At 48.5% G+C, this 25,041-nt stretch overlaps 1 protein-coding gene across 7 annotated transcripts in view; it reads right to left on the bottom strand.

Annotated features, from left to right (window-relative positions):
* Nucleotides 1–25,041, bottom strand: part of Arfgap3 (ADP-ribosylation factor GTPase activating protein 3) — a 46,305-nt gene that overhangs the window by 13,451 nt on the left and 7,813 nt on the right. For 4 of the 7 annotated variants that reach the window (XM_039079783.2, XM_063264156.1, XM_063264154.1 and 1 more), the window contains exons 3-9: nucleotides 19,116–19,188; nucleotides 17,513–17,644; nucleotides 15,849–15,932; nucleotides 13,853–13,940; nucleotides 11,347–11,406; nucleotides 7,867–7,916; nucleotides 6,605–6,744 (exon numbers count right to left, since the gene is read on the bottom strand). In XM_039079783.2, coding sequence (XP_038935711.1) covers nucleotides 6,605–6,744; nucleotides 7,867–7,916; nucleotides 11,347–11,406; nucleotides 13,853–13,940; nucleotides 15,849–15,932; nucleotides 17,513–17,644; nucleotides 19,116–19,188 — 627 coding nt within the window. The remainder of the gene's footprint in view (nucleotides 1–6,604; nucleotides 6,745–7,866; nucleotides 7,917–11,346; nucleotides 11,407–13,852; nucleotides 13,941–15,848; nucleotides 15,933–17,512; nucleotides 17,645–19,115; nucleotides 19,189–25,041) is intronic. The other 3 variants (XM_039079782.2, XM_039079784.2, XM_063264155.1) reach the window with 1 other exon arrangement.

The following is a 25,041-nucleotide window of genomic DNA, read 5'->3' on the forward strand; positions in this document are numbered from 1 at the left end:
GTGTGTGTGTGTGTGTGTGTGTGTAGATCAGAGGACAACTTGTGGAGTCAACTCTCTCTCACCTTTGGTTCTGGGGACTGAACTCAGGTTACCAGTTTACACAGCGAGGGCCTTAACCTGCTGAACCATCCCATGCGCCCAGCTGTACTCGTTTGGAGGGTGTGTGCACATCGCCCTTGCTCCCAGGCTTCCACAGTGCAGGCCATACCTAGGCTCATAAAGAGAGCTCTACCTCCAGCAGCAGGGGCAGAGATGTGCAGCAAGACAGTGACGGGAGCTCAGTGCCAGGAGAAGAGACAACATGCTACCATCTGTTCCCCAAAGCCCGGGACAGTGCTAGGACCCCTAACCAGCAAGCCTGGCAGAACTCTAGGCAAAGTGACTCCTGGGACATGCCAGGCAGGACAGAGGACATCCTACCGGAGAAACTCTAGACCTGGTTTTGCTCTTTCCCTCTGTAACAAGACACGGGATTTCTTAGGTTGGCTTTGACCTGGCAGGTGTCTTTTTTCTTTAACCTTCTTAGTATCATTTTCCTTAACAAAGCAACAGTGAAACAGCGGGTGGCTTTGATGTCACAGCCTGATCAAACTGCCGCAGCAGACCTCTGGAGATGACAGGAGAGCTATGGGGACCACGGTGAGCGGGATTGCACTGGCTCTCAAGCATGTCCTCCCTTCTGCTGAGGTTGGGCTGCAGGATGCTCAGACGCAGGCAGTGTAGCCAGGCAGGATGAAGCCCAGCCAGGGCCACTATCTTCTCAGTGTGACAATGCAGGACATGCTAATGTCCACTGACTCAACTGTAACTAGTCACAACCACTAGACACATGGCTTCCAGAGTAGCACCCTCACTTTCCCAGAGGGGCGAGACAGGTCTACACAGCAGTGATGGGTGGCCAATCACTTGATTATCCTAGAGAAAGGCAACAGAGCTACCAAAGGGCTTCCCAGGTAAATCACTCTTTCCCTCCCACCCTGCACCTCTGCCCAGAGGCTTCCTGCATGGCGGCAAAGTCTCTACCCAACAGCTACAAGCCAAGCCTCATCAATGTGTTTTCAATGAATCCTAAGGACAGACACATGGAAGGTGGGTATAGCGCTACCCATGCTAATCTCCCTGTGTCCTGCCTCTCCAGCTACCTGACCACACAAAGGAGGGCGTGGGCACTTCCCAAAGCTCTTGTCAGCACCAGGCTTCTGACTTTACCAGCCCCAGCAGCACAGGCTTCCCATCAGCCAGCTAACCTGCCTCTGCCCAGGTCAGAAACCAATGAAAAGAGAGAGATTCAAGTCAACTCTCCATTCTGGAGACGGTCTGTCTACAAAGGTCAGTGCTGCCCCTGGTCTTCTGAGAGCTGAACAGGGAAAGAACTTCAGACCATCTGGGCTTACCTTCTAAGTTTCATTCAGCAAACCATCATCAGCACTAATGGGAACAAGTTACATTGGCCAAGCACCTACTGTGTGCTGGTCACACTCACTGAACTCCTACTGTGCTCCAGGTACTGTTGTCAGAATTTCAATAAATGTCATCTAAGCTGTACCTTGAAAGAACCTCACGAAATAGTGTTATTTATTTCCGTCATTGTACAGTATTGTACAATTCTAGCTAAGGCAAATACAAAACACATGAAGACCAGAGTCCCTCAGAAGACAGTCCACGTAGAAACAAGACTCCATGGAAGACAGTCTACAGAGAAACAAGATACCACAAGAGACAATCAACACAGGAACAGTTCACCACAGAAGACAGTCCACAGAACACCATAGAAAACAGTCCACACAGAAACAAATCATCACAGGAGACAGACCACACAGAAACAAGCACTACAGAAGACAGCTCACACAAAAACAGGATATCACCAAAGATGGTCTACATAGAACCAACACTCCACAGAAGACAGTCCACACAGAGCCAAGACTCTAAGGAGAACAGTCCATACAGAAACAATCACTACAGAAGATACTACACACAGAAACAATTGCCACAAAAGAAAGTCCACATAGAAATAGGACATCACGGAAGACAGCTCACACAGAAACAGGACATTACAGGAGACAGTCCACACATAAACAATCATAACAGAGGGCAGTCTACACAGAAACAAATCTTCACAGAGGTCACTCCACACAGAAACAAACCATCACAGGAGACATTCTACACAAAAACAAGCAGCAGAGAAGACAGTCCATTCAGAAACAAGACTCTGCAGAAGACAGTCTACATAAAACCCAGACTCCATAGAAGATACTCCACACCGAAACAATCACCACAGAAAACAGTCCACACAAAAACAAGACATCACAGAAGACAGTCCACACAGAAAGAAGATTCCACAGCAGACAGTTCACGTAGAAACAAGATTTCACAGGAGACATTCCACAAAAAAACAAGACTCCATGGAAGACAGTCCACACAGAAACAAGACTTCATGGAATACAGTCTACACAAAAGCAACATTCCATGGAAGACAGTCCATACAGAAATAAGATTTTACCAGAAACCATCCACAAAGAAAAAAGACTCCAGGGAAGGCAGCCCACACAGGAACAGAATGTCACAGGAGACAATCTACACTGATACAAGCAGCATAGTAGACAATCTATATAGAAACAAGACACCACAGAAGAGAGTCCACATAAATCCAAGACTCTACAGAAGATATCCCACACAGAAACAATTACCACAGAAGACAGTCTACACAAAAACAGGCCATCACAGAAGACAGTTCACACAGAAACAAGACTCCCCAGTCAGTAGTCCACACAGAAATAAGAGTCCACAGAAGACAGTCCACACAGAAACAAGGGTCCATAGAAGACAGTACACACAAAAACAAGACTCCACAGAAAACAGTTCACATAGAAATGAGACTCCATGGAAGACAGTCTACATAGAAACAAAACATCACGGGAGACAGTCTTCACAGAAACAAGACTCCACAAAAGACAGTCCACATAAAAACAAGACTCCATGGAAGATAGTTCACATAGAAACAAAACATCACGGGAGACAGTCCACACAGAAACAAAGCTCCAGGGAAGGCAGTCCATACAGGAACAGAAGAACATCACAGGAAACAAGCTACACTGATACAAGCAGCATAGAAGACAGACCATACAGAAACAAGACTCCACAGAAGAGAGTCCATATAAATCCAAGAGTCTATAGAAGTTACTCCACACCGAAACAATCACCACAGAAGACAGTCTCCACAAAAACAGGCCATCACAGAAGACAGTCCACACAGAAAGACGACTCCACAGACACTAGTTCACACAGAAATAAGACTCCACAGAAGACAGTCCACACAGAAACAAGGGTCCACAGGAGATGGTCTACACAGAAACAATCACCACAGAAATTAGTCCACATAGAAACAGAACACCACAGAAAACAGTGCCCACAGACACAGAACACCACAGAAAACAGTGCCCACAGACACAGGACATCACAGAAGACAGCTCACACAAAATCAGAACATCACAGAAGGTGGGCCTCACAGAAAGAAGACTCTACAGGAGACAGTCGAGATAGAAATGAGACACCACGGAAAACAGTCCACACAGAAACAAGACTCCACAGAAGACAGTCCTCACAGAAACGAGACTCTATAAAAGACATTCCCCACAGAAACAAGATTTCCCAGAAGACAGTCTACACACAAGCAAGACTCCATGGAAGGCAGTCTACACAGAAACAAGACTCCATGGAAGGCAGTCTACACAGAAACAAGACTCCAGAGAAGACAGTCCACGCAGAAACAAGACTTCATGGAAGACAGTCCTCACAGAAACAAAAATCCAGGGAAAACAGTCTACACAGAAACAAGACTCCACAGAAGACAGTCTACACACAAGCAAGACCCCATGGAAGGCAGTCTACACAGAAACAAGACTGCAGGGAAGACAATCCACACAGAAACAAAACTCTTCGGAAGACAGTGTACACAGAAAGAAGACTCCACAGGAGACAGTCTTCACAGAAAGAAAATTCCACAGACAACAGTCCACACAGAAACAAGACTCCAAAGAATACAGTCCACACAAAAACAAGACTCCATGGAAGACAGTCCTCACAGAAGGGAAACTCTATGGAAGACAGACCACACAGAGACAGGAATCCGAGGGAGAGAATTTACAGAAAATCAGTGCACAGAAGATGGTCCAGTGAGGTTCCCTGGACAGGAGGAGAAGAGGTTGCTGAATATGACAGCCTGAGTTGATTCCTGGGTCCCACCTAATAGACAGAAAATCTACTCCTGCATGTTCTTTGACCTCCACACATGCAGTGACTTTAAGTATGTGTGTGTGCACATAGAAATAAATACATTTAAAGAAAGCAAACAAAAAGCTCCCTAGGGCCCTGCTGTCCTCCCCTTTGCTTTGGCAGCCCCTCTTGCCCCTCCGTCTCTGGCAGTGTGATCTTGTTGGATGTTTCCTGGAGGAGGATCATACCCTGTGCAGCTTTGCATGTATAAACTTTCAAAGCACAGCCATGTATTCATTCTTCTGATAGCTCAACAAAATTGCACTGCAAGGTCGCACTCGGTCTTAGTCACCAGGAGACATGTTCAGGCTCCTTTTACTCTGCCCATCTGGGGCTCATGCAATTAGTGCGCTCGTATACTCTGGACAAGTGCTCTACAGTTGAGTTACAGCCTGAGCCTCATTGATTTCCCATTGCTACCAACAGTATTACAATCGTTTGTGTGCTACCAGCATTCCTGACAATCTCTCTGTGTGAGCCCTCCTGCAAGCTAGGTATGTACTGTGCCACTAGCCCAGTGGTTCTCAGCCTTCCCAATGCTGCGACCTTTCATACAGTTCCTCATGTTATGGTGATCCTCAACCTTAAAATTATTTTCATTGCTATTTCATAACTAATTTTTCTACTGTTATGAATTGTAATGTAAATATCTGTGTTTTCTGATGGTCTTAGGTGATTCTTGTGAAAGGGTTGTTTGATCCCCAAAGGGGTCATGACAGAAGCCATCTAGGAAAGGCTATGGCAAGCAAGTGAGTTTCTGGAGATGGCCCACCATTTTGCATGGCAGCAATGGGTGTGTACTAGAGGCAAAGTCCCCAGAGACTTCATCGAAGAATTGCTTCTCACTGCTGAGATGCCTTTGTTGCCACAGTTATATAGCCTGGGCGTCAGCCCACCCTACTGGGCAGATCTCCTGCAGATCAAGCTCAACATATCAGCCCACCCTACGGGGCAGATCTCCTGCAGATGGATATGTAGATGTACTCTCATGTAGTAATGCTGTATAGATCGGTCGATGGTTTCATAATTCCTGATAATGATTTTATATAACTCCTAAACTGATAAAAGTAATCTCAAGCTCCCTATAGAATGAAAGCTACAAAAAGAGCTCTGTAAACTTATGTGTCACAGGCTAATTTCACTAGGGAAGGAAAACAGGCTTGGAACAAATTTACAATCAAGGAAAAACATTCCTTCTAGGTTAGAAATGAGGCCACTGTCTGGTAACTAAAGGTCATAAACTGAGAATGGGAAATTTATTGTAGGTGCAAGGGCAGAAAATAAAAGATTGACTAGTTTATATAAGACTTCAAGGGGTTGGGGATTTAGCTCAGTGGTAGGGCGCTTGCCTAGGAAGCGCAAGGCCCTGGGTTCGGTCCCCAGCTCCGAAAAAAAAGAACCAAAAAAAAAAAGACTTCAAAATAATAAGATAAGGCAGATGAATTGTCTCTTGACAAACTGTGCTAACTTGTGACAAAAACTATTGATTTAAACTTATAGTGAACTTATGGAGCTAGAAAATAAATAAGGAATATTCAGTCAAGTGCTATTCTGAATGGAAAGACATGTAAACAGTTCTGCTGTAACTCCCTAAACCTTATTGATCCATGACATGAGCCATTGCCTTATATTTACTATGAACTATGGGATGTAAAAGTGCTCAGAAACCCATGTGATCGATTATCCCGAGAGAGCATAGAAACTAAGAACAACAATAAAGTGGGCAGTGCAGTCTTCCTCAGCTTCATCCAGTGTGCCTGTCTCTGTGTGTGCCTGACTTACCTACCTACCTACCCTTCTTTAGTCTTTTCTTTCTCTCTGGCTCATTATGAGTTAAGGATCTCCAAGTCTCTCACTTGGCCAGCTCTCTCCCACGAATCAAAGAGAAAAGAGCCCAAGTAAGTTTCTTTTTCCTAATCCCAGGAATTAGCTGCCTGAAGCCATCAGCTTTTGGCCCCAGAATAGCATGAGAGATTAATGACCAGAGGACATCAGCCTCTGGTCCGCCTTTCTGCACCCCACCTTAGTGCCTGGCTGTTGGGGTGGCTCAGCCTGTCTTTTCTGTTGCAGTTGTCTTCTGGGTAAGAAGTAGCATTTCCCTGACATTTTGTCCCATGTGCTCTTCCTGCCCATGGCTCTCCCAGGGACCACTGCTGTTCTCCAGAGCCAGCAGTCCTGTCCTTTCCAACCCACATGCCTGTATGACAAACTTCCATGAAACTACACCCTACATAGCACACTCAGCAGAAATTCAAGGTATTTGGGAAACAAACCAAGTCAAGGCATAGACATCTCCCCGCTAAGGTGTGTTAGAGAAAGCAAATGCACTCACATGGACTCTTCCTTCGGGGTGCCCCTGGCCAGGTCTTCCTGCTCCTTCCTCTTATCCACAGCCTGAGCTTGCTTTTCGATCTCAGTGAAGGATGTATTTGTCAGTTTCTGGGCTCCCAAGCTCCCTTTTTTGGCTCCAAGCTGAAACATATAAGATTTTATTCTACCTGGGGCAGTTAAGAGCTACACCTGCACTACGTACTCTCAGGTCTGTGTGACCTGCCGGGCCTGTGACAAGCGTTAGGCCCTCTCTGCTCTGGGAGGCTTAACACGCTCTAGGGGAGAAAGAGTGGGGCAGGTGGGCTTCACTTGATTCAAGGCATTAGCCACCACCTAGTGAGGTGAGAGGCAGTGTGGGAAAGTGGGGGTGCTCTCACCCCAACCCTGCCTCAGGAGTGACTCTGCAGGGCATCACCTTAATGGGAAATTATTCATAGAACCACCCTCCTGACCCTTACAGGATATAGCTACACTTCAGAGTCACAAACAGGAGAAAAACAAGGCCAAACATGCTGTATTGGCTGGTTTTCTGTCAATATGACATAAGTTAGAGTCATCAGAGAGGAAAGAGTCTCAGTTGAGGAAATGTCTCCATGAGACCCAGCTGTAAGGCATTTTCTCAATTAGCGGGTCCAGCCCATTGTGTGTGGGGCCACCCCTGGGCTGTCGGTCCTGGATTCTATAAAAAAGCAGGCTGAGCAAGCCATGGGAACAAGTCGGTAAGCAGCACCCTCCATGGCCTCTGCACGGCATCCATTTCTGCCTCCAGGTTCCTGCTCTGTTTGAGTCCCTGTCCTGACTTCCTTCAATACAGAAATGTGGAAGTGTGGCTGAAGAAACCCTTTTCTCTCCAACCTGCTCTTTGGTCATGGTGTTTCCTCACAGCTACAGAAACCCTGACTAAGACACATGCATTCTAGAAAGTACTAAATATAATTCAACTCGTCTCAGTAAATAAAACAGCCATTAATTCTATTATGGCTCAGAATACTGTTCTGATTAGGGTGAGATGGGGTCTCCACATAGCTTTTTGATACAAAGTCTCAGTGTAGCTCTGGCTGGCCTCCAACTCAAAGACATCCGCTGGCTTTTGACTCCCAAGCACGGGGATCAAAGGTGTGCACCACCACTCTGGCTTGTGAAAGTCAGTACATTGTACAGTGAATATACTCCAGTTTAGAAAAAAACACAGGAGAAAGGGCTTCTAGTTTGGTTCTAGTTTGAGAACCAAAGTCCTGTATTTTTACATAACGTGATACTTACTCCTTTTTTTGCTTGATTTGGCTTCTTTTTTATAATGGATGAAACCTCTGCTAAAAAAAAAAAAAATCAAGTCAGATATGCAGAAATCATACCTGGCTCCTCTGTTGTCAGATATGCGGAAATCATACCTGGCCTCTCTGTTGTCAGATATGCAGAAATCATACCTGGCTCCTCTGTTCTAGAAGTGGTATGAATGTGCCTTGCTTGCTTGTGGTCTAGAAAACTCACGTCTGCATGCTCTCTCTCTCTTTTTTTTTTTTTTTTTTTTTTTTGTCTTTTCTTTTTTCGGAGCTGGGGACCGAACCCAGGGCCTTCCACTGAGCTAAATCCCCAACTCCACGTCTGCATGCTCTTAGGCTGGGGCTTCGTCCGCACAGGTGTGGGCATGCAGCACCCCAACTCAGAGCAGACTGCTCAACACCACAATAGAGACCCAGAGCTCCCCAGGAGGTGCTTCTCCACAGCAGCCTTCAAAACGCTCTTCCGTGAGATGGATCATCAAGCATAGGCGCTTGCTGCCGAGCCTGATGACCTGACTGATCCCAGGGACCCATGTGGTGGACTCCTGCAAGCTGTCTTCTGACCTCTACACACATGCCATGATATGGACCCCCCCTCCACAAATAAATAAAATGCAATAAAATAAATTTTAAGAGGAATAATCTCTTCTATTCAATTATCCACACCAAAAGCTCTTAAGCACGGCTGCCATCAGGTGAGGGGCCTGGGCCTGGTGTGTGGTTCCCGGGGTGTGCGCTTTCCAGGTGCGTGCTTCCTTCCTCTGTGCATATGGCATGGCTTGATGTCAGCTCTCCAAGACTCTTTTTTCCATTTTATGTGTGGGGCATCTGCCTCATATACACCTGTGTCCATCTCTGTGCCTGGCACTCACAGGGGCCAGAGGAAGGCATCGGAGTCCCTGAGACCAGGCTTACAGATGGCTGTGAGTGCTCAACCTGGGAACTCGGGGGAAGTCAGGTCCTCTGCAAGAGCAGCCAGTGCTCGTCCCCACAGCGCCATCTCTCCAGGCCCCATTCCTGTGGTTTCTTTGGATGACTTTTCTGCTGCCTGTGGCCTCTTGGTTTCTACCCTCACCCTGAGCCTTGTTTGCCATCCCTGTGTGGCACTGTCAGACCAGGTGCCAACTAAGCTCTGTCCAACTTGGGCTCCAGCTACATTCTGTGACAGTTTCTGGCAACCTCTGTCATTTGCTCCCAGGTAAAGACTGCCAGGGGATGACAGTGAGAGCCTGGCACCCTGCCAGCCTCAGTCCTCAGATCACACCTCCCTGATTAAAAACCACAGCTCCCTAACCTCGGTGTGGACAGGTTCCACTCCTCTGTGAAGCCTTATCAAGTTGATGAGGTATCTGTGGACAGTGGAGATCCCAGGGCTGTGCTGCATGTGCCAGGGCATGGACTGATGTGACAAGCTCCACTCCTGACAAGAACCTTTCTTCTACCCCAAAGCCCTGGTGACCAGGTAATAACTGTGCCCGCCTGCCTTTCATTCTTCCTTTCTTTTTTTTTTTCTTTTCTTTTTTTTCGGAGCTGGGGACCGAACCCAGGGCCTTGCGCTTGCTAGGCAAGCGCTCTACCTCTGAGCTAAATTTCCAACCCCTTGATTCTTTCTTTAAAAAAAAGATTTTGGTGCTGGGGACTGAAGCCAGGGCCTCAGGAGTACCGAGAAGCAAGTACACTGCTGCTGGACGCTGTCCGTGGTCCTAATTTTCTTTGCGTGTGTTTTCGTTGCTAGGGTTAGACCACAGAGTTTTATGCACGTTAGGCAAGTGCTCTGTCATCTTCACCATCACGTCACAGACACCCCCCCACTACCATCATCATCCTCACCACCACCATCCCCATCCTCATCCTCATCCCCATTGCTAGGTCTCAAGGTTTCAGGCTGTCCAGATGTCTATAAAGGAACTCAAACTAGACTTCAGGAGGATTTCGGAGGTCAGAGAAAAAGTCAGCATAAAACTGATTCCTGTCTCCCAAAAGGAGTCATTTCCCTTACCTCTGGCAGAAGGGATATATGGCTCCCCCACTAACTTATACCTGTGTCTGCATATCAAAGCCCATGTGGGCCTCCAGTCTCCCTCAGTGCCTCTAGTACTTGGTAGTACTTCTGCCCCCCCTCAGAGTCCTGCTGTCTTTATTACCCCCATCCCCAGAGTTAATACACCTTCTAGCTCTGGCTTTCTGTCCTTTCCCTGCAGACAGCCCTGGCCATGTCCAGTCTGCTTCTTTTCCACTCTGCTCTGGACTATTCCATGCACCTCAGATATTCTCTTGTTCTTATTCATAAAACCTTTCCCGTTACCAGACCGTGGAGCGGTCATGTTGGCCGTTCTTTACTGTTCCCCCTTGCATATGCCACCCCACCCCCACCCTGTCAACACCATCTCCTATCCCGTCAGTGCCATGACCATCATCACTGCTGTGGCACTGGCAATCAATGCCTGGCTGCAGCGGAGGCAGGAGCTCTACAACGAGGTGTAGTCAGTCCCTTAATAACCCAGCCCAGCACTGTGCGGCATGAATTCACGGGCTGGACTTTGCTTATTGACTCATGCACAGACCTCATGTCAGCCCCTGAGACATGGGAAGCATCCTGTCATCCAGTAGCTGCCTCTTTCCCACTAAGACCTTATTAGCAACATTTGTAAAATTTCACAAAAATACACACTGTATAGAGTTTCTTTACATTATCATTTTCTGTGTTATTTTCTTTTTTTTTTTCTTTTTTTTTGGAGCTGGGGACCAAACCCAGAGCCTTGTGCTTGCTAGGCAAGGGATCTACCACTGAGCTAAATCCTCAACCCCTTCTGTGTCATTTTCAATCGACAGCTATACATTCTGCTTTTAGAATTATGTTTTAGTGACCTGGGAAGAATAAAATCTTGGGCTGGGTAGAGCTTAGTGGTAGAGCCCTTGCCTAGTATACATGAAGCTCTGGTTCCACTCCAACACACACTCACACCTCTATGGTGGAGTAAAAGCATGTAAGTCCCCCACTGCAGCCCTGAGGATACACTAGCTCAGAATGTCAGGTGTGAAGGGCACCCAGGTGTGAAGGACATCCAGGTGTGAGGTCAGGTGTGAAGTGTGCCCACAGGGAACTCTGTTTCCATTGTTCTGCCTTAGACTCCTTTTTCATCTGTTTCCCAACTCTGTGGAGTCGGACAGTTGATGAAAACAACCAGAAGGTCTAGTTATTTTCCACTGATGTTGCTACTTTCTAATACATAAAAATGTAATAAACATCAATATCTGACTATAATTCCTTAAAAATAAGACACTGAGCTTGGCCTGGCATAGGCATGTTTGTGAACCAGCATTTCAAGGAGCACTGCTATATGGAAAAGCAGCTTTGTCTGATAAAACTCAGGAATGGGTTCCGTCAGAATGCTGGCTCACTCTAAGAACTGAGACAGATGCAGAAGCAAAGAGGGACCCAGGGCCCTGAGCATATTACCAGGTGCAGTCTTCCCAGGGGTGTTCAGCCCTTCCACACTTGGCCCTTGTCCCGGCCCACCTGAAAGGGAAACACTGATGTTAATGACGAAGACATTCCTGGAAAACCCTCTGATGTGGGACATTTCCTGCTGCTTCTGTGTTACTTTGCCTGGTCTATCCCATGTTCTAGCTCAGCAGTATGGCTGTTTATGGTACGTGCGCATGACAAGCGGATATGACCACTGAGCTCCAGCCCCACTCCTCAGCACCAGGAAGATGGGGTTTTACTAGGGAAACCAGGCTGTGTGAACTCAGAGCGCTGAGATTAAAGGACTAAGGGTGGGAGCCACCATGTGGACCTTATTATAATTTTGTTTGTTTGTTTGAGTCAGGGTTTCTCTCTGTAGCCCTGGCTGTCCTAGAACTCACTCTGTAAACCAGGCTGATTGCCTGCCTATGCCTCCTGAATCCTGGGATTAAAGGTGTGGGCACCATGTGGACCTTCATGTTTTTAAATCTATTTTCTTTCAGGTTGACATATAATAATCTTATGTATGTATGAGACAAACTCTAATACTTCGACACATGCGTACAGTGTGCAGTGGTCATGTATCAAACATCGCCACCTGCCTCTGGGAGACATATGTGAAAGCTCTCTGCGGTTAGACCAGCAGTGCTGTAAGCACACTGAGAAGCTGCAGAGAACAGCACTCTTCCCCTATCCAACTAGACTAGTGCCCTGACTCTGGGACCACCCTCCCCACGAGCTCCTCCTTGTCATGAGCAATTTGACTTCAAAGTACTGTAAAAGTCTGTGTGTTGGTGTCCTTCTGCAGTCTCAGCCCCCAGCAGCTGGAGGCAGGACAGTCAGCAAAAGAGCACGTGTGAGGCAACCTGAGCTACAGGGGTCCATCTTAGAGAGAGGGAGAGAGAAAAGTCTACTAAATGCAAATGTATTTTTAAAATATTGGTTTTATAGAATGAAAATTAGTAGGTTTTTTTTTCCTCAACTGATATCATTTACTGTTCTATTTTGTAATTGCTTTGGGCAGGGTTTCATATACCTTGGGCCGGTCTTGAACTCCCAATAAAGCCAAGGATGGCACTGAACCCTGATCTTCCTGCCTTTCCCCAGTGCTGAGACAGGCATGTGCTACCACCCTGGCCTCAGTTTACAGTGAGGACACTGTGTTACCAAGGGCACGTGGGTTCCACACTCCCCTCCACCAGGACACATGTTACATGCAACCTGCAGGGCCCGGCAATCTCCAGAAGAGGGTGTACTGTACTAGGCTGGAGACAAACACAGAAAACAACTGTGCCGGGCGTGGCCAATGGCAGCACCTGGAGTTGCAGCCCCAGGAGAGACTGGGAGTAGGGGAAGATGCCAGGTAGACACCTGTCTCCCTCCAAGGTGGCTCAATCACAGGATGTGGAAAAGAAAGCCACAGGTTGTAAGCCATAGGTGAAACTCAGCCATGGACTGCCCACTTCTGTCCCAGGGAACAGAAAGCTGAGCTGTGGCTTCTGGAGTGGCTCTCTTCTACCAACCTTCCTATGACAGATGGCACAACTTCAATCCATTTCAGACACTGGCTTACTATGTCCCCAACCCAAGGGCCTCCAGAAGCCAGCATGTGTCCTTCCTGTTTCCCATATCCCAGGTTCATTGCTTGGCTTTCGAAGGACACTTTATTGCTAATTTATGTAATATTTCATCCTATGGAAGATACTCAGCTTTAAAACAGAAGGGCAGCTATACATACCACTTAGGTCATCTTTAATACATATGTGATTAACAACACAGTCACAGTAAAAACACAATCGGGTGTGGCAGCGCACACCGTGATTTAGGCGCTCACGAGGTACAGCCGGACCAGGAATTCGGTTATCCTCAGCAACCTAACGAATTTTCTGACAGCCTGGGCTACGTGAGACTGCCTTGAAAACCAATAAACAAACAAGGTTCTATAATATAGCCACCAAGTATATGTGACTTATTAACTGTGAAATATCTATCAGTTTTAAAACTGAAATCTTACCAGGCTTGGGGGTGCAGGCCTTTGAGCTCAGCCCTACCAAGGCACAGACAAATGGATCTCTGCAAATTCACAGACAGCCTGGTCTACACAGAGAGTTCCAGGCCAGTTAGGGCTACGCAAGGAGACAATGCTTTAAAAAAATGGGCTGGGGATTTAGCTCAGTGGTAGAGCGCTTACCTAGGAAGCGCAAGGCCCTGGGTTCGGTCCCCAGCTCCGAAAAAAAAGAACCAAAAAAAAAAAAAATTATATGAAATTTGAAAAAGAATTCTGAAATCTTGTTTTCCAATTATAAAAGTCCACACACTTCCGTACTGTATCAAAGCAGAAACTAATAATCTAATTGTCCTTTTCTCTAGTTAACACCTTAGTGGGGGCCTTCCTGGGTCCATGGGCTAACACAACAGGTTTCTATGGGAACTATGGTAGTCTGATCTTGGCCACTAGACCACAAGGCAGCGTTCTAGGGTGACTCCATGGACCCACCTTCGTGTTTTTCTGGAGTAGTTTCCAAGCCCCACGGTGTTGACGAGGCTGGCTCTGGCTGTGCAGATGCCTGCGTAGCACCACTGACCTGTGCAGGTGAGAGAAGCCATTAGTTAGCAGGAAAGCAAGGGCTCCCCACTAACCGCACACCAGCATGGGGTGGGGGAGTGTTTAGCAGTGCAGGGTTCCTTTTGAGCATGGGCATGTGTCGTCAGCCCCGCTTCAATGCTCGTCTTTCTCTCTCACACTACCCCCTCCCCCCCGCCCCTCTTTTTTCTTTGAGACATAGTCTCATGAATTCCAGACTGGCCTAGAACTTGGAACTGTGGTAGACGATGACCCTGAACGTCTGCCTTTTCTCCTTTCACCTCCCCAGTGCTTACAGATGACCAAGACCTAGTTTATGCAGTGCTGGGGGTAGAACCTAGGCCCTTGTGCTTGCTCTAGCCAGGGTGCGACCAACTGACCTGCTGCTGCTGTTTTGAGACGGGATCTCACTCTGCATCTCTGGCCAGACTCAAACTCACTTTATAGACCCACTGGCCTCTAGCCTACAGAGGTCTGCTTGTTTTTGCTTCCTTAGTGCTGGGCTTAAAGATGTGCACTACCACACACAGCTGGAATAATTTCAGATTTGTGTAAAACTGCGCCAGTGCATACAGAACATTTCTGTGCACCCAGCCTCTGCTGGCATCAAAATGTCTTGCACATCAGTCAGAGGGAAACCATTACAGAGGGAGCAACCCTCAGCATGAGGGCTCAGCAGGGCTCCAGCCTTCCTTCCCTCAGGGTTTGGGGACCCTGGGGCAGGGAGCTCGCCTGCCTCTGTAGCTTGTGATCATCTCTCATGGCCTTGAAACTTTTGAAGAGTGCTGTCCAGAGCTGTGTAGCAGCCTGGTTCTTTCCTTGCCGGTGTCAACGTGACTCAACATTGGAAACAGTCCCCTGACCCTCGTAAGGTCAAATGGGCCACGCTCTTTTCTTTCTGGACTTGGGAGGTGTCCCCTGTAGGACCTGACAGCTGGGCTCCACCTCCTCAGGACTCCCACACATGCTTTAGGATCTGTGAGGAAGACCTGCCCTGTCCCCATCCACGCTGTGCTCAAAGGTCACCTGGACTGGGAGGCAGCAGTGATGCTGTGCCTCGGACTGCCCAGCTCTGACCACTCTGCCTGGGTCCAGTGGACAAAGCTCGCCTGTCCTCTCGCTGCACCTCACTTTCAGCGGCCATTTTTTTCTACAGGTAGTCCTGGCTCCTCTGCTGGAAGATGGGGATTAGAAACCAGAATCTGGGGGGGGGGGGGCTGGAGAGGCCAGCGGTTAACAGCACTGTCCCTACAGAGGACTCAGGTTCAGTTCCAAGCACCCATACCAGGCAGCTCATGACTACTTGGAACTCTAGCTCCAGGGATGTCCTCTGCTGGCTTCTGTAGGCACCAAGTGCTCACACACTGCACACATGCACACACAGACACATATGCACATAAGTAAGTCCTTAGTCACCAAGGTCAGACACTGGAAGGACCTGCTGAGCTAGGCTGTCACTGTCTCTGCAATCTGGGGTGTGTGTGTGTGTGTGTGTGTGTGTGTGTGTGTCCTGACACACTTCTATCTAGAGCCTTCCACCTGCACATGTGCAAACACATACCACAGTGATGACTCAAGGAACATGGGTTCATCTTAGACTCTTAAACCTGAGTCTAGCCTGTATCTTACTGAACATCTCAAATGCATACTTGTTATAACTTTCGGAATAAGCACATTTTAAAATTATAAAAAGCAGGGCTGGAGAGACTGCTCAGTGGCTGAGAACTTGCAAAGCTCTTGCAGAGGGCCTGAGTACCCAGGGATGGCGGCTCACAACTGTAACTCTGGCTCCTGGGGATCTGACGCCCTCTTCTGGACTTCATGGGTACTGCAGCCACACGCACCTACCACCCCCTATACACATACACATAATTTAAAATAAACCTTGAGAACAAAGTGGCAAACTTACCTCCAGAGAGGCGTGAGAGGCAAAAAAGTCCTCCTCCTTTGGAGGAGGGGATGCGGGTGGAGCTGCACAGCTGTCCAGCCACAGCTGGAAGAAAAACAAAGCTGAGCTTAGCAGGGAGAGGAGCTTAGCTCCCCTCTGGACCTGCAGCTAGTCCCTCACCCACAACCCAGAGGGCCCTGAGCACACTGCTAGAGGAAGGGATCGTTCCAGAAAGTTCCACACCCCTAGGAGGTTAAGGTGTAAGCGCAGATTCTAAACCACCATGACCTGGCTCAGCCTGGATTCCACACCCGACCTTCGTCCACAGGAAGTCGCTTGCGACCTCAGCACAGCACTCCCGAAGTTTTAAACCATCTTCAGACACACAGCAAAAACCAGCTCTGGGGAAAGCGTGTTACTGGGCGAGGCTGAACCAGGCACACTGTCCTGTGCTCACAAGTGAGGGGCTCTCCTGTCCCACTTAGGAGCCGCCATGCTCCTTATTCTCCTGATGGTTTCCATGTTGAGTACGCCCCAGGGAGAGGGCTCCTAGGCTCCCGAGGGCCGTGATGCACCTTCCCGCTCAGCCCTGACTGTACGTAGTCAATGGGTGAGCAATCCAATACATAGCAAACAAGGTTGGCAGTTAATGAACTACTTCTGAAGCATGAAGTTGCAGCCCCGTGTCTTTCTCATACCAGGCAGCACGTGTTCTATCTCCGAGCTTACGACCACTGAATGAGGTCATCCTTTTATTTATTGATTAATGATCTTTTCATTTTCAAGACCCTGACTGGCCTAGAACACACCATGCAGATCAGACCGGCCTCCCAACTGAAGTGTTCTGCCTACCCTTCCTTCTGAGTAGCCAGGGTCCTAGCTGTGAGCAACCCTGTGCTTGCTTTTGTCTGCTGAGATGGGGTCTCATAGCCCAGGCTGGCCTTGGGCTTGGGTTCCTCCTGCTTCTGCCTGCTGAGCAGGGATGTCACTGTGCCAGTCAGCTCGGAGCATTAAAGCGAGCACAGTAAGGTGAGCACAGTAACCAAAGCTCTGCATTGTTAAGGGAGTCATGGCCTGTGTGAGGGACACGGGAAGGAACCTAAGTCCTCAGCAGTGACCCTCAGTGTCCCAGCGTGCTGAGGACTAGGTGTCTGGACAAAATGTTCCTTTTCTAACATCTGGGTCACTCTGTACCAGCCTGGGGCCAGAGTCTTAGAGGACCTAAGACTTTAGCTCCTGGAAACTCAACTCTGGCTCCTTAAAGGGCTGTGGTCATCGGTCCCAAGACTGCAATGAGCTCAGTCGGTGACACGTGAGACACCCTGGGTTCCCTTTGTTCAACACTGCTTGACTAGCTTCCCGCTGACATTGTCCATTGTATGGTAGCCTCTGCCGAGCTGTCACATTTGCCTTGCAGACTGTGTACAAGGCGCTCTACTTAACAAACTTGCTTGGCCTAAGACCCGGCTTGTGCAATGTCACCTAACCCCCAGCTTCCCTATCTCCTCATCTCCTCGCCTTCCCGCTTTGGACCCTGTCACTGAAGAATAACCTGCTGGTCCAGGTCACATGTGAGTTGACAAAGCAGAGCCCTTCTCACCACGAGGGGCCACCATGCCCCATACCCTGGGCTCCTCCCAGGAGACTTCAGAGAGATTACGGAACACTTTACCAAAGGGACTCACATCGGTGCCGTGCCTGCGGGTGGCCTGGGTGGCCAGAGTCTTGATTTTCTCCCTGTAGAGCTGAGCTGCACGGCTGTTGTACTTGGCGTTGGTGTCCTTGGTGGCACACCCATGCTGGTGGAAGAAGGAAGACTAAAGAGAAAAGCAGGCAAATTAACAGAAATATCACAAGAGCTCAGACCTCGTGGTCACTGTGCTACTGAATGAGGGGCTTAAAATGTCGAGGGAAAATTCTGATCTAAGGTGATTTTACATTTTGGAAGTCAGTATTTTAGATTTAGGATCTTTTTTTCTGAAGTTTCTTTCTTTTTTTTTTTTTTTTTTTTTGGTTCTTCTTATCGGAGCTGGGGACGGAACCCAGGGCCTTGCGCTTCCTAGGCAAGCGCTCTACCACCGAGCTAAATCCCCAACCCCTAGGATCTTTTTTTAAAATAAAGATTTACTTATTTACTGTATGTGAGTACACGGTTGCTGTCTTCAGATACACCAGAAGAGGGCATCAGATCCCATTACAGATGGTTGTGAGCCACCATGTGGTTGCTGGGAATTGAACTCAGGACCTCTGGAAGAGCAGCCAGTGCTCTTAACCACTGAGTCATCGGTCCAGTCCTAGGCTTAGGATTTTGATTCTAAATATTTAAGCCGAGACATAATTTTTTGAGATATATATTAATATAATTTCATTTTCTTTCTTCTAGCATTTCACCATATATCCTTGCTGGCCTGGAACTCCCTATGTAGACCAGGCTGGCCTCAAACTCACAGAGATCCTCCTGCCCCTGCTTGCTGGGTGCCAGGGGTGCCTTGCCAGGTGTGGGACCACATGGGACCACATACAATTTCTTGCACCTGGCTCAGCTGCACCTGGGAAAGGACTCCAGTTGCCAGTTGGTATCATTTGGAAACAAATGGGGCGGCACTGCTTCAAAAGATTTTTCTGGCTAGACTGTCCTCTTCTTTGTCTAACGTGCTCTGCTCATATTGTACCCTCTTGTACCCCCTGTCACTGCCCGTCCCAACAACTCCCTTTCTTTCATGTTTTCTGTTGGCCTTGCCTTTTTGTGTGACCCACGGAGTTCAGGTCAGGGGCTATTTACTGGAGCCTGAATAACTATCCTCTGGTTATACCACTGAAGAAAATGAACCCTACCATGCCCTGCTACACACACACACACACACACACACACACACACACACACACACACACACACTTCATTGAAAAGGTTTCTACCACTTGAGACCTACATCTCTCTAATTAGTGTAAATACGCATATTTCCAGTGTATGCACAGGGGTCACCCCTTCAAGGGTAAGAACCTCCTTTTGTTTTAAGCATGTCCGCTCTTATACATCCTTGCCTGCTCTCTGTTTCCTTAAAGCACTACGCCGCTGTTCTTTTCTCTTTAATTTGTTTTCTTCAGCTGTGCTGCGACTTGGCCACAAGAGGAGCCTGCTTGTTACCAGATCCCCAGCCCAGCAGGCCCTCCATGGCTTCTGAACAAACATGACCCGAGCTTCTGCCCCCTGAGCCGACTTCTTGCCCCACAGCCCCAGGCACAGCAACTGAACTTCAGGAAAGAGGAGGGAGGGCCTTGGGGACTTACAGCATTTGCGTTCCCGCCAACTTGCATGCATCGAAGCTGGAACCAGGACCAGTTAGAATCCAGTTCTGTGGACCTGGGAGGATCAAGGATTACAAGATGTGAAACTGTCCTTCTCGGGCATCAAACTGCTCACTAAGCTTTCAAGACATTCTCTCAGGGCTGGAGGGATGGCTCAGTGGTTAAGAGCGCTGACTGCTCTTCCAGAGGTCATGAGTTCAATTCCCAGCAACCACATGGTGGCTCACAGCCATCTGTAATGAAATCTGATGCCCTCTTCTCCCCTGCAGACATACTTGCAGGCAGAATGCTGTATACATAATAAATAAATAAATCTTAAACAAAAACAAAACAAACAAACCAAAACCCATGTTCCCGTGCTGTGGGATTCAGGGAATTCTGTGTAGCCAGGCATGGAGCCGGGCACCTCTCATCCCTGTAACCCGCACGGGCGGAGCCTTGCCAGACTTCCATGAGACCCTGTTTCAAAGCCCCCAAGGGGTAGGATGGGAGCTCAGGGTGAGTGCCTGCTATGTGTGGGTGCCTTACCACATGTGTGTCTGTGCACCATGTGCATGCCTGGTCCCTCAGAGGTCAGAAGAGGGAGGTCTGACTGCCTAGAGCTACAGGAACCAACCTGGGTTCCCTGGAAGAACAGCCAGTGCTTTAAATCACTGAGCCATCTCTCCATCCTCTTCTCTTCTCCTTTACAATGTACTTTTATCATGTGCGTGTATGGTGCATATATCACACAGAGGCCTATGGATTCCCTGGGGATGGGGTTACAGGAGCTTCCCTGTCTGACGGGAGTGCGGGAACTGAACCTGGGTCCTCTGCAGGAGGAACCAGGGCTTCCTGCTGAGCCTTCTCTCCAGCTTCCTTGAAGGGGAATCTGAAGCTGAGCTGACAGGGACTCCTTTGGAGCTGATGGTGGAGGCCTGAGCACACCCGCCCCAGCAGGTAGCAGCCTTGGGCAGCACTCACTGCCCCGGGAAGAGCCGAGGCTCTGCACAGCGTCCTAAGACTCTGGGTGCTGAGGAAAAACCGCCCCTGTTAACCAAAGAGGTGAGGAGGCGGAGATGCAGTACCTTCTTTCAAATCCCTTGAGCAGTCAGTCATCTGTCTGAGTCTGAGCAACCCTGGTGCGGGGCAGGGCCAGGACAGTCCCAGCCCTGCGGAGTGCTGGGCCCAAGCATCGTGACTACTTGGTCTGTACACACACTCCTAACTAACTCTGGCTGCCAACCAAAGACAGTTCAGAAATTACTCTGTCCTTTGTAAAGTCACTATCATGAAATTAACCTAAAAATAAAACTCCCCTTGGTTAAATAGACCATCTATGGTTCACAGTGACACGTGTGAGAGCTACCACTGCCTGTGTGCCTGTGCTCATCTGTGTGCGGGTGTGTGGCTGGCAGAGGGAGAGGGAGTAGGAAGGGAGGGGCCAGTGCAGGGGTGTTCATGTCTCACACTGGGGCCGCTGAGATCTTTTCATGGTGGGTATTGTGTTGTTCTTCCGAGCTGGGCCTTTTGTTTACGTCTCTCTTTGTGGGTCTAAGTGATCCACTCGGGCTCCCTGGAGCCAGGCTTGGGATGGCTTGTTTGACTGCTTGCTGGATTTTGTCTTTCTCTGTAGTCCTGGCTAGCCTGGACTTAGTTTCTCCTGTCCACAGCCTAGGCAGCTGCCTTTTGGCTCAGTGCTTTTTAGTTGCTATTTTTTGACTCTTCCTTAAGTGTGTGACTCATACATTTATCTGACTTTTAAGAGGCCCATGTTTGAACCTGCACAGGCCCAACAGATCTTCGTGTTCAGGCTCCAGGCCAGCCCTCTTCCTACCTGCTTTCCTGGAACTCTGTGCACCGGCTTACGCCTCAGAGGTGAACCAGAGCACAGGCCAGAGGATAAGCAGGGACCTGGAAATGAACTGGACTGAACAGCACAAAGCAGAGGGAGGAGCAGTGTGGGTGGCCTCATGCCAGCCCAGCCTTTCTATACTCTGGACAGGGTGTGGCGATGTGTATGAACAGCTCATGACCAATCTGGGAAAAACATTCTGGAAAGAATATCTGGAAGCTGGGGGAGGGGTGGTGGTATTAGGAGTCTGGGAAAGGAAGGTTACAATTCAGAGCCAGTGTGGACCACAGAGTGAGTTTAAGGCCAACCCAGGCAATGTACGAGGACCTGTCTCAAAAGGGCTGGGGATCTCGTTCGTTGGTAGAAGAGTTGCCTAGCATACATTAATGTGGCTCTGTATGCATACAAGGTCCTCAGCTCTGTCCCCAGGGCATTTTCAGCCCCCACATCCCCCACACATGAAGTTATACACTTAGCTTTAACCACAAACAAGAATCAACTCAAACTGGCATGGACCTTTAATCCCAGAACTTGAGAGGCAGGGGCAAATGAACCTGTGAGTTTGAGGCCAGCCTGGTCTACATAGTGAGTTCCAGACCAGCCTGGTCTACATAGTGAGTTCCAGGACAGCCAGGGCTACATAGTGAGATCCTATCTAAGTAACAAAAACAAAACTCAGAAGGGTCAAAGGCATACTGTGATAATCGAAACCAGAAAACTCTTGGAAGGAGCAAGATGAAGACTTACGGCAGTGGGTCTGGTGCGTGTACCTCGAGAGGCGTGTGCTAACTGGACGCCAGGGAAGTTAAAGCAGGTGTATCAAAGAACAGAGTATGGGGCCAGGCAGTGGTGGTGCACCTCTTCAATCCCACACTCAGGTGGCAGAGGCAGCCACCTCTGCCTCTGAGTTTGAGGTCAGCCTGGTCTACAGAGCGAGTTCTAGGACAGCCAGGGCTACACAAGGAAACCTTGTCTCAAAAAAAAAAAAGTGAGAAAATATTTTCAAATCGTGTCTATTATAAGGGATCAGGATATGGCAAACATAAAGAACTCTGAAAGCTCAACACAATGAACGACCCAATCCAAACCAGGCAAGAGCAGGAATAGGAATCTTCAGAGCAGAAACACAGAGGGTCCACGGTGCATGAGAAGATGGCAAGTAGCAACCACTGGGAAATTCACATCAGAAATATGAGGAGAAACTACCTCACACCCAATGGCTGGTACGAGGGGGGGGGAGGGTAGGAGGGAGGGACGGAGGAACGGAGGGAAGGAGTCTTGGCAGCATGCATGAGGCCCCTGGTTCAGTCTCCAGCACCACAGAAAAGACAAAAGAGCAGAGGCAGGAGGGTGAGGGCCAGGAAGAGGAGGAGAGGAAGAGGAGGAAGATGCTGTGTGCCAGTGAAGATGAGAGGAAATGACTCCTGCTGTTCTGATGGCGCTGGCGGGAATGTATGGACAGAGTCGTTCTGGACAAGGAGGAGCTTCCTCACAAGAGGAGAAACATAATCACCGCTGGAGTCATTGACAGCACTTCCGAGTGCTGTCCCCAAGGGACTCAGGACAGTTCTCAAAGTGACACTTGTATGTACGAACTCAAGGCATCTTTATCTAAATGGCTACCATGTGGGAGCAATTCAAGTGTCTACCCACGGTTGGACAGACAAGCAAATCGGCGTCTACAGATCACTGGGGTGTTATTCAGCCTCAGCAGAGGCAGGGGATACGGACCATGAACAATGGGTGGTAAGCGTGCGCTAAGCAAAACGAGCCAGTGCAAGGCAGCCAGCACCCAACTCTGTCCATATGCGATGTGAAGGCTTGAGTCAGTGACCACAGGCTCCGGTGCCAAGCCCCTGGTCCCAGCTGGTGGATCTGTGTGGAAGGTTATGGCACCTTAGGAACTAGAGCCTTGCTGGAGGATGTCAGTCAGGGAGGCTTTAAGTTCTTAGAACCTTGCCACTCTTCCTGACCTCTCTCTGCCTTCTGGCTGTCAGGCTGACCTCATTTCCTGCTGTGATTTTTTTTTAAAAATCATGATGGACTCTCTCTTTGGAACCCTGAGCCAAAATGAACTCTCCTTAAGTTGCTCGTGGATATGTGTTTATCACAGGAATAGACTGAAAACTAGAACATGAAGGTATTAAAATATGCAAATCATAAACCAGGTGGTGGTGGTGTATGGTTTTAATCCCAAGCACTGTGGGTTCGAGGCCAGCCTAGTCTACAGAGTGAGTTCCAGAACAGCCTGGGCTACATGGAGAAATGCTGCCTTGAAAAACCAAAATAATAACAATAACTGAGAATAATGGCCAAAGACACGACAAGTATATACGGCTCATTCCAAACATTCTGGAACCAGAATCTCAGACGAAAGATGACTGATATTTTGAAACAAGGAAGAATATTCAAAGCAACTTCCTTTTCTAGTAACTACCTCTGCAGTGACCCAGCTACACCAGGCCTCAGGTAGGGCAGAGATGGCTCTGAGGCTAGGGGTGCTCACTGCTCTTGCAGAGGAAATGAGTTTGGTTCCCAGAATCTATGTGACACACAATTCCCTGTAACTTCAGCTCTAGAAGATCAGAGGGTGTCTGCTGGCCTCCATTACCAACCACACACACACACACCACACCACACACACACACCAATCACTCACAGATAAACAGACACACACACACACACACACACAAATTTTAAAAAGAATTAAAGACAGCAGATGCTGTCGCCATCACTGTATAGTTTCTCTGCTGCCATGTAAAAACCCACCAGGACAAATGCTACTTTACGGTAGTCACACTGACAATATTCCTTAGGTTCAAATAACAACAACAACAAGAAGAAATCATTCCCACAGTTCTTTCCCAGAAGAGGACCAGGGCGACAGGCCAGCTGCTGGAGGAAGTGGCACTGAAGAGGCCCGAGTCCCTGAGATGCCCTGCAGAAGGTGCCCTGACAAGGCCCAGGCAGCTGGTGCACACACCTTGCTGGGCCTCTAGTCTGACTCCAGTCCTCCCCTTCTCCTACCCCGACCAGTCACGATTTCACTTCACTTCGCTTCAGAGGCTCTTTCCCTCCCACAGTGGGGCTGCACCTTTCTCTGGAGCCTACAGGGTGGAAGAGGAAGGAATTTCTCACTGGAAGGCCAATGTAGCCCATGCTCTTGGTAAAGAGGGAAGAAGGGCCTTCCTACATAACCATGTGACATCAGCACACAGAGCTGGACAAACTCATGGGCTCAGGCTTTGCCCTCCTGGTGCCAATGGGAATTGGGAGCCGGAGGAGGATGCTGGGGGCCACACCTGGATGAGGAGGACCACCCCTCATGTGCACTCTCAACCTTGTGTGTGTGCAGGAGGCCCCTTCTCTCGAGTGCGTACTTTCATTTCTTAGAAGGCACTGGAGGGAAAGGAACTGCTGCTCTGAGACCTCACATCTGACTCTGTCTTCAACACCAGAGCTTTATTTCTCTCACAAGATCTCCACAGAGGCCTGAGAAGAACATGGCCTGTTTCCCCATGTCACTAGATGATGTAAGAGTTAACCCCTGACCCCAGATTATGGTTATCTATAATTTTACCTGATATCAAGTCAACATCAATAGAAAAGGAAGGACATTGATGTTCATGGTAACTTTCTTTTGAATTATTCATTCATATATATATATTTTTTTTAAAGATTTATTTATTTCATGTATATGTGTACACTGTAGCTGTCTTCAGACGCACCAGTAGAGGGCATCAGATCCCATTACAGATGTTTGTGAGACACCATGTGGATGTTGAGAATTGAATTCAGGACCTCTGGAGAGATGACTCAGTGCTCTTAACCTCTGAGTCATCTCTCCAGGGCCTTGTTTATTTATTTTATGTGTATGAATATGTGTATGTGTCTGCATGAACATCTGCACAGCAGAAGAGGGCACAGGATCCCAAGGGTCTACAGTTGTAGATGGTTGCGAGCAGCTAAGTGAGTGCGGGGGATTGAACTCAGGATCTCTGGAGGAGCAGCTTTTCTCCAACCCCACTGCTAGTTCATTTTCATTGCCAACTTGCCTGGGAGGGCAACTTCACA

Source organism: Rattus norvegicus, chromosome 7 (assembly GCF_036323735.1).
Source record: "Rattus norvegicus strain BN/NHsdMcwi chromosome 7, GRCr8, whole genome shotgun sequence".
Classification (NCBI taxonomy): domain Eukaryota; kingdom Metazoa; phylum Chordata; class Mammalia; order Rodentia; family Muridae; genus Rattus; species Rattus norvegicus.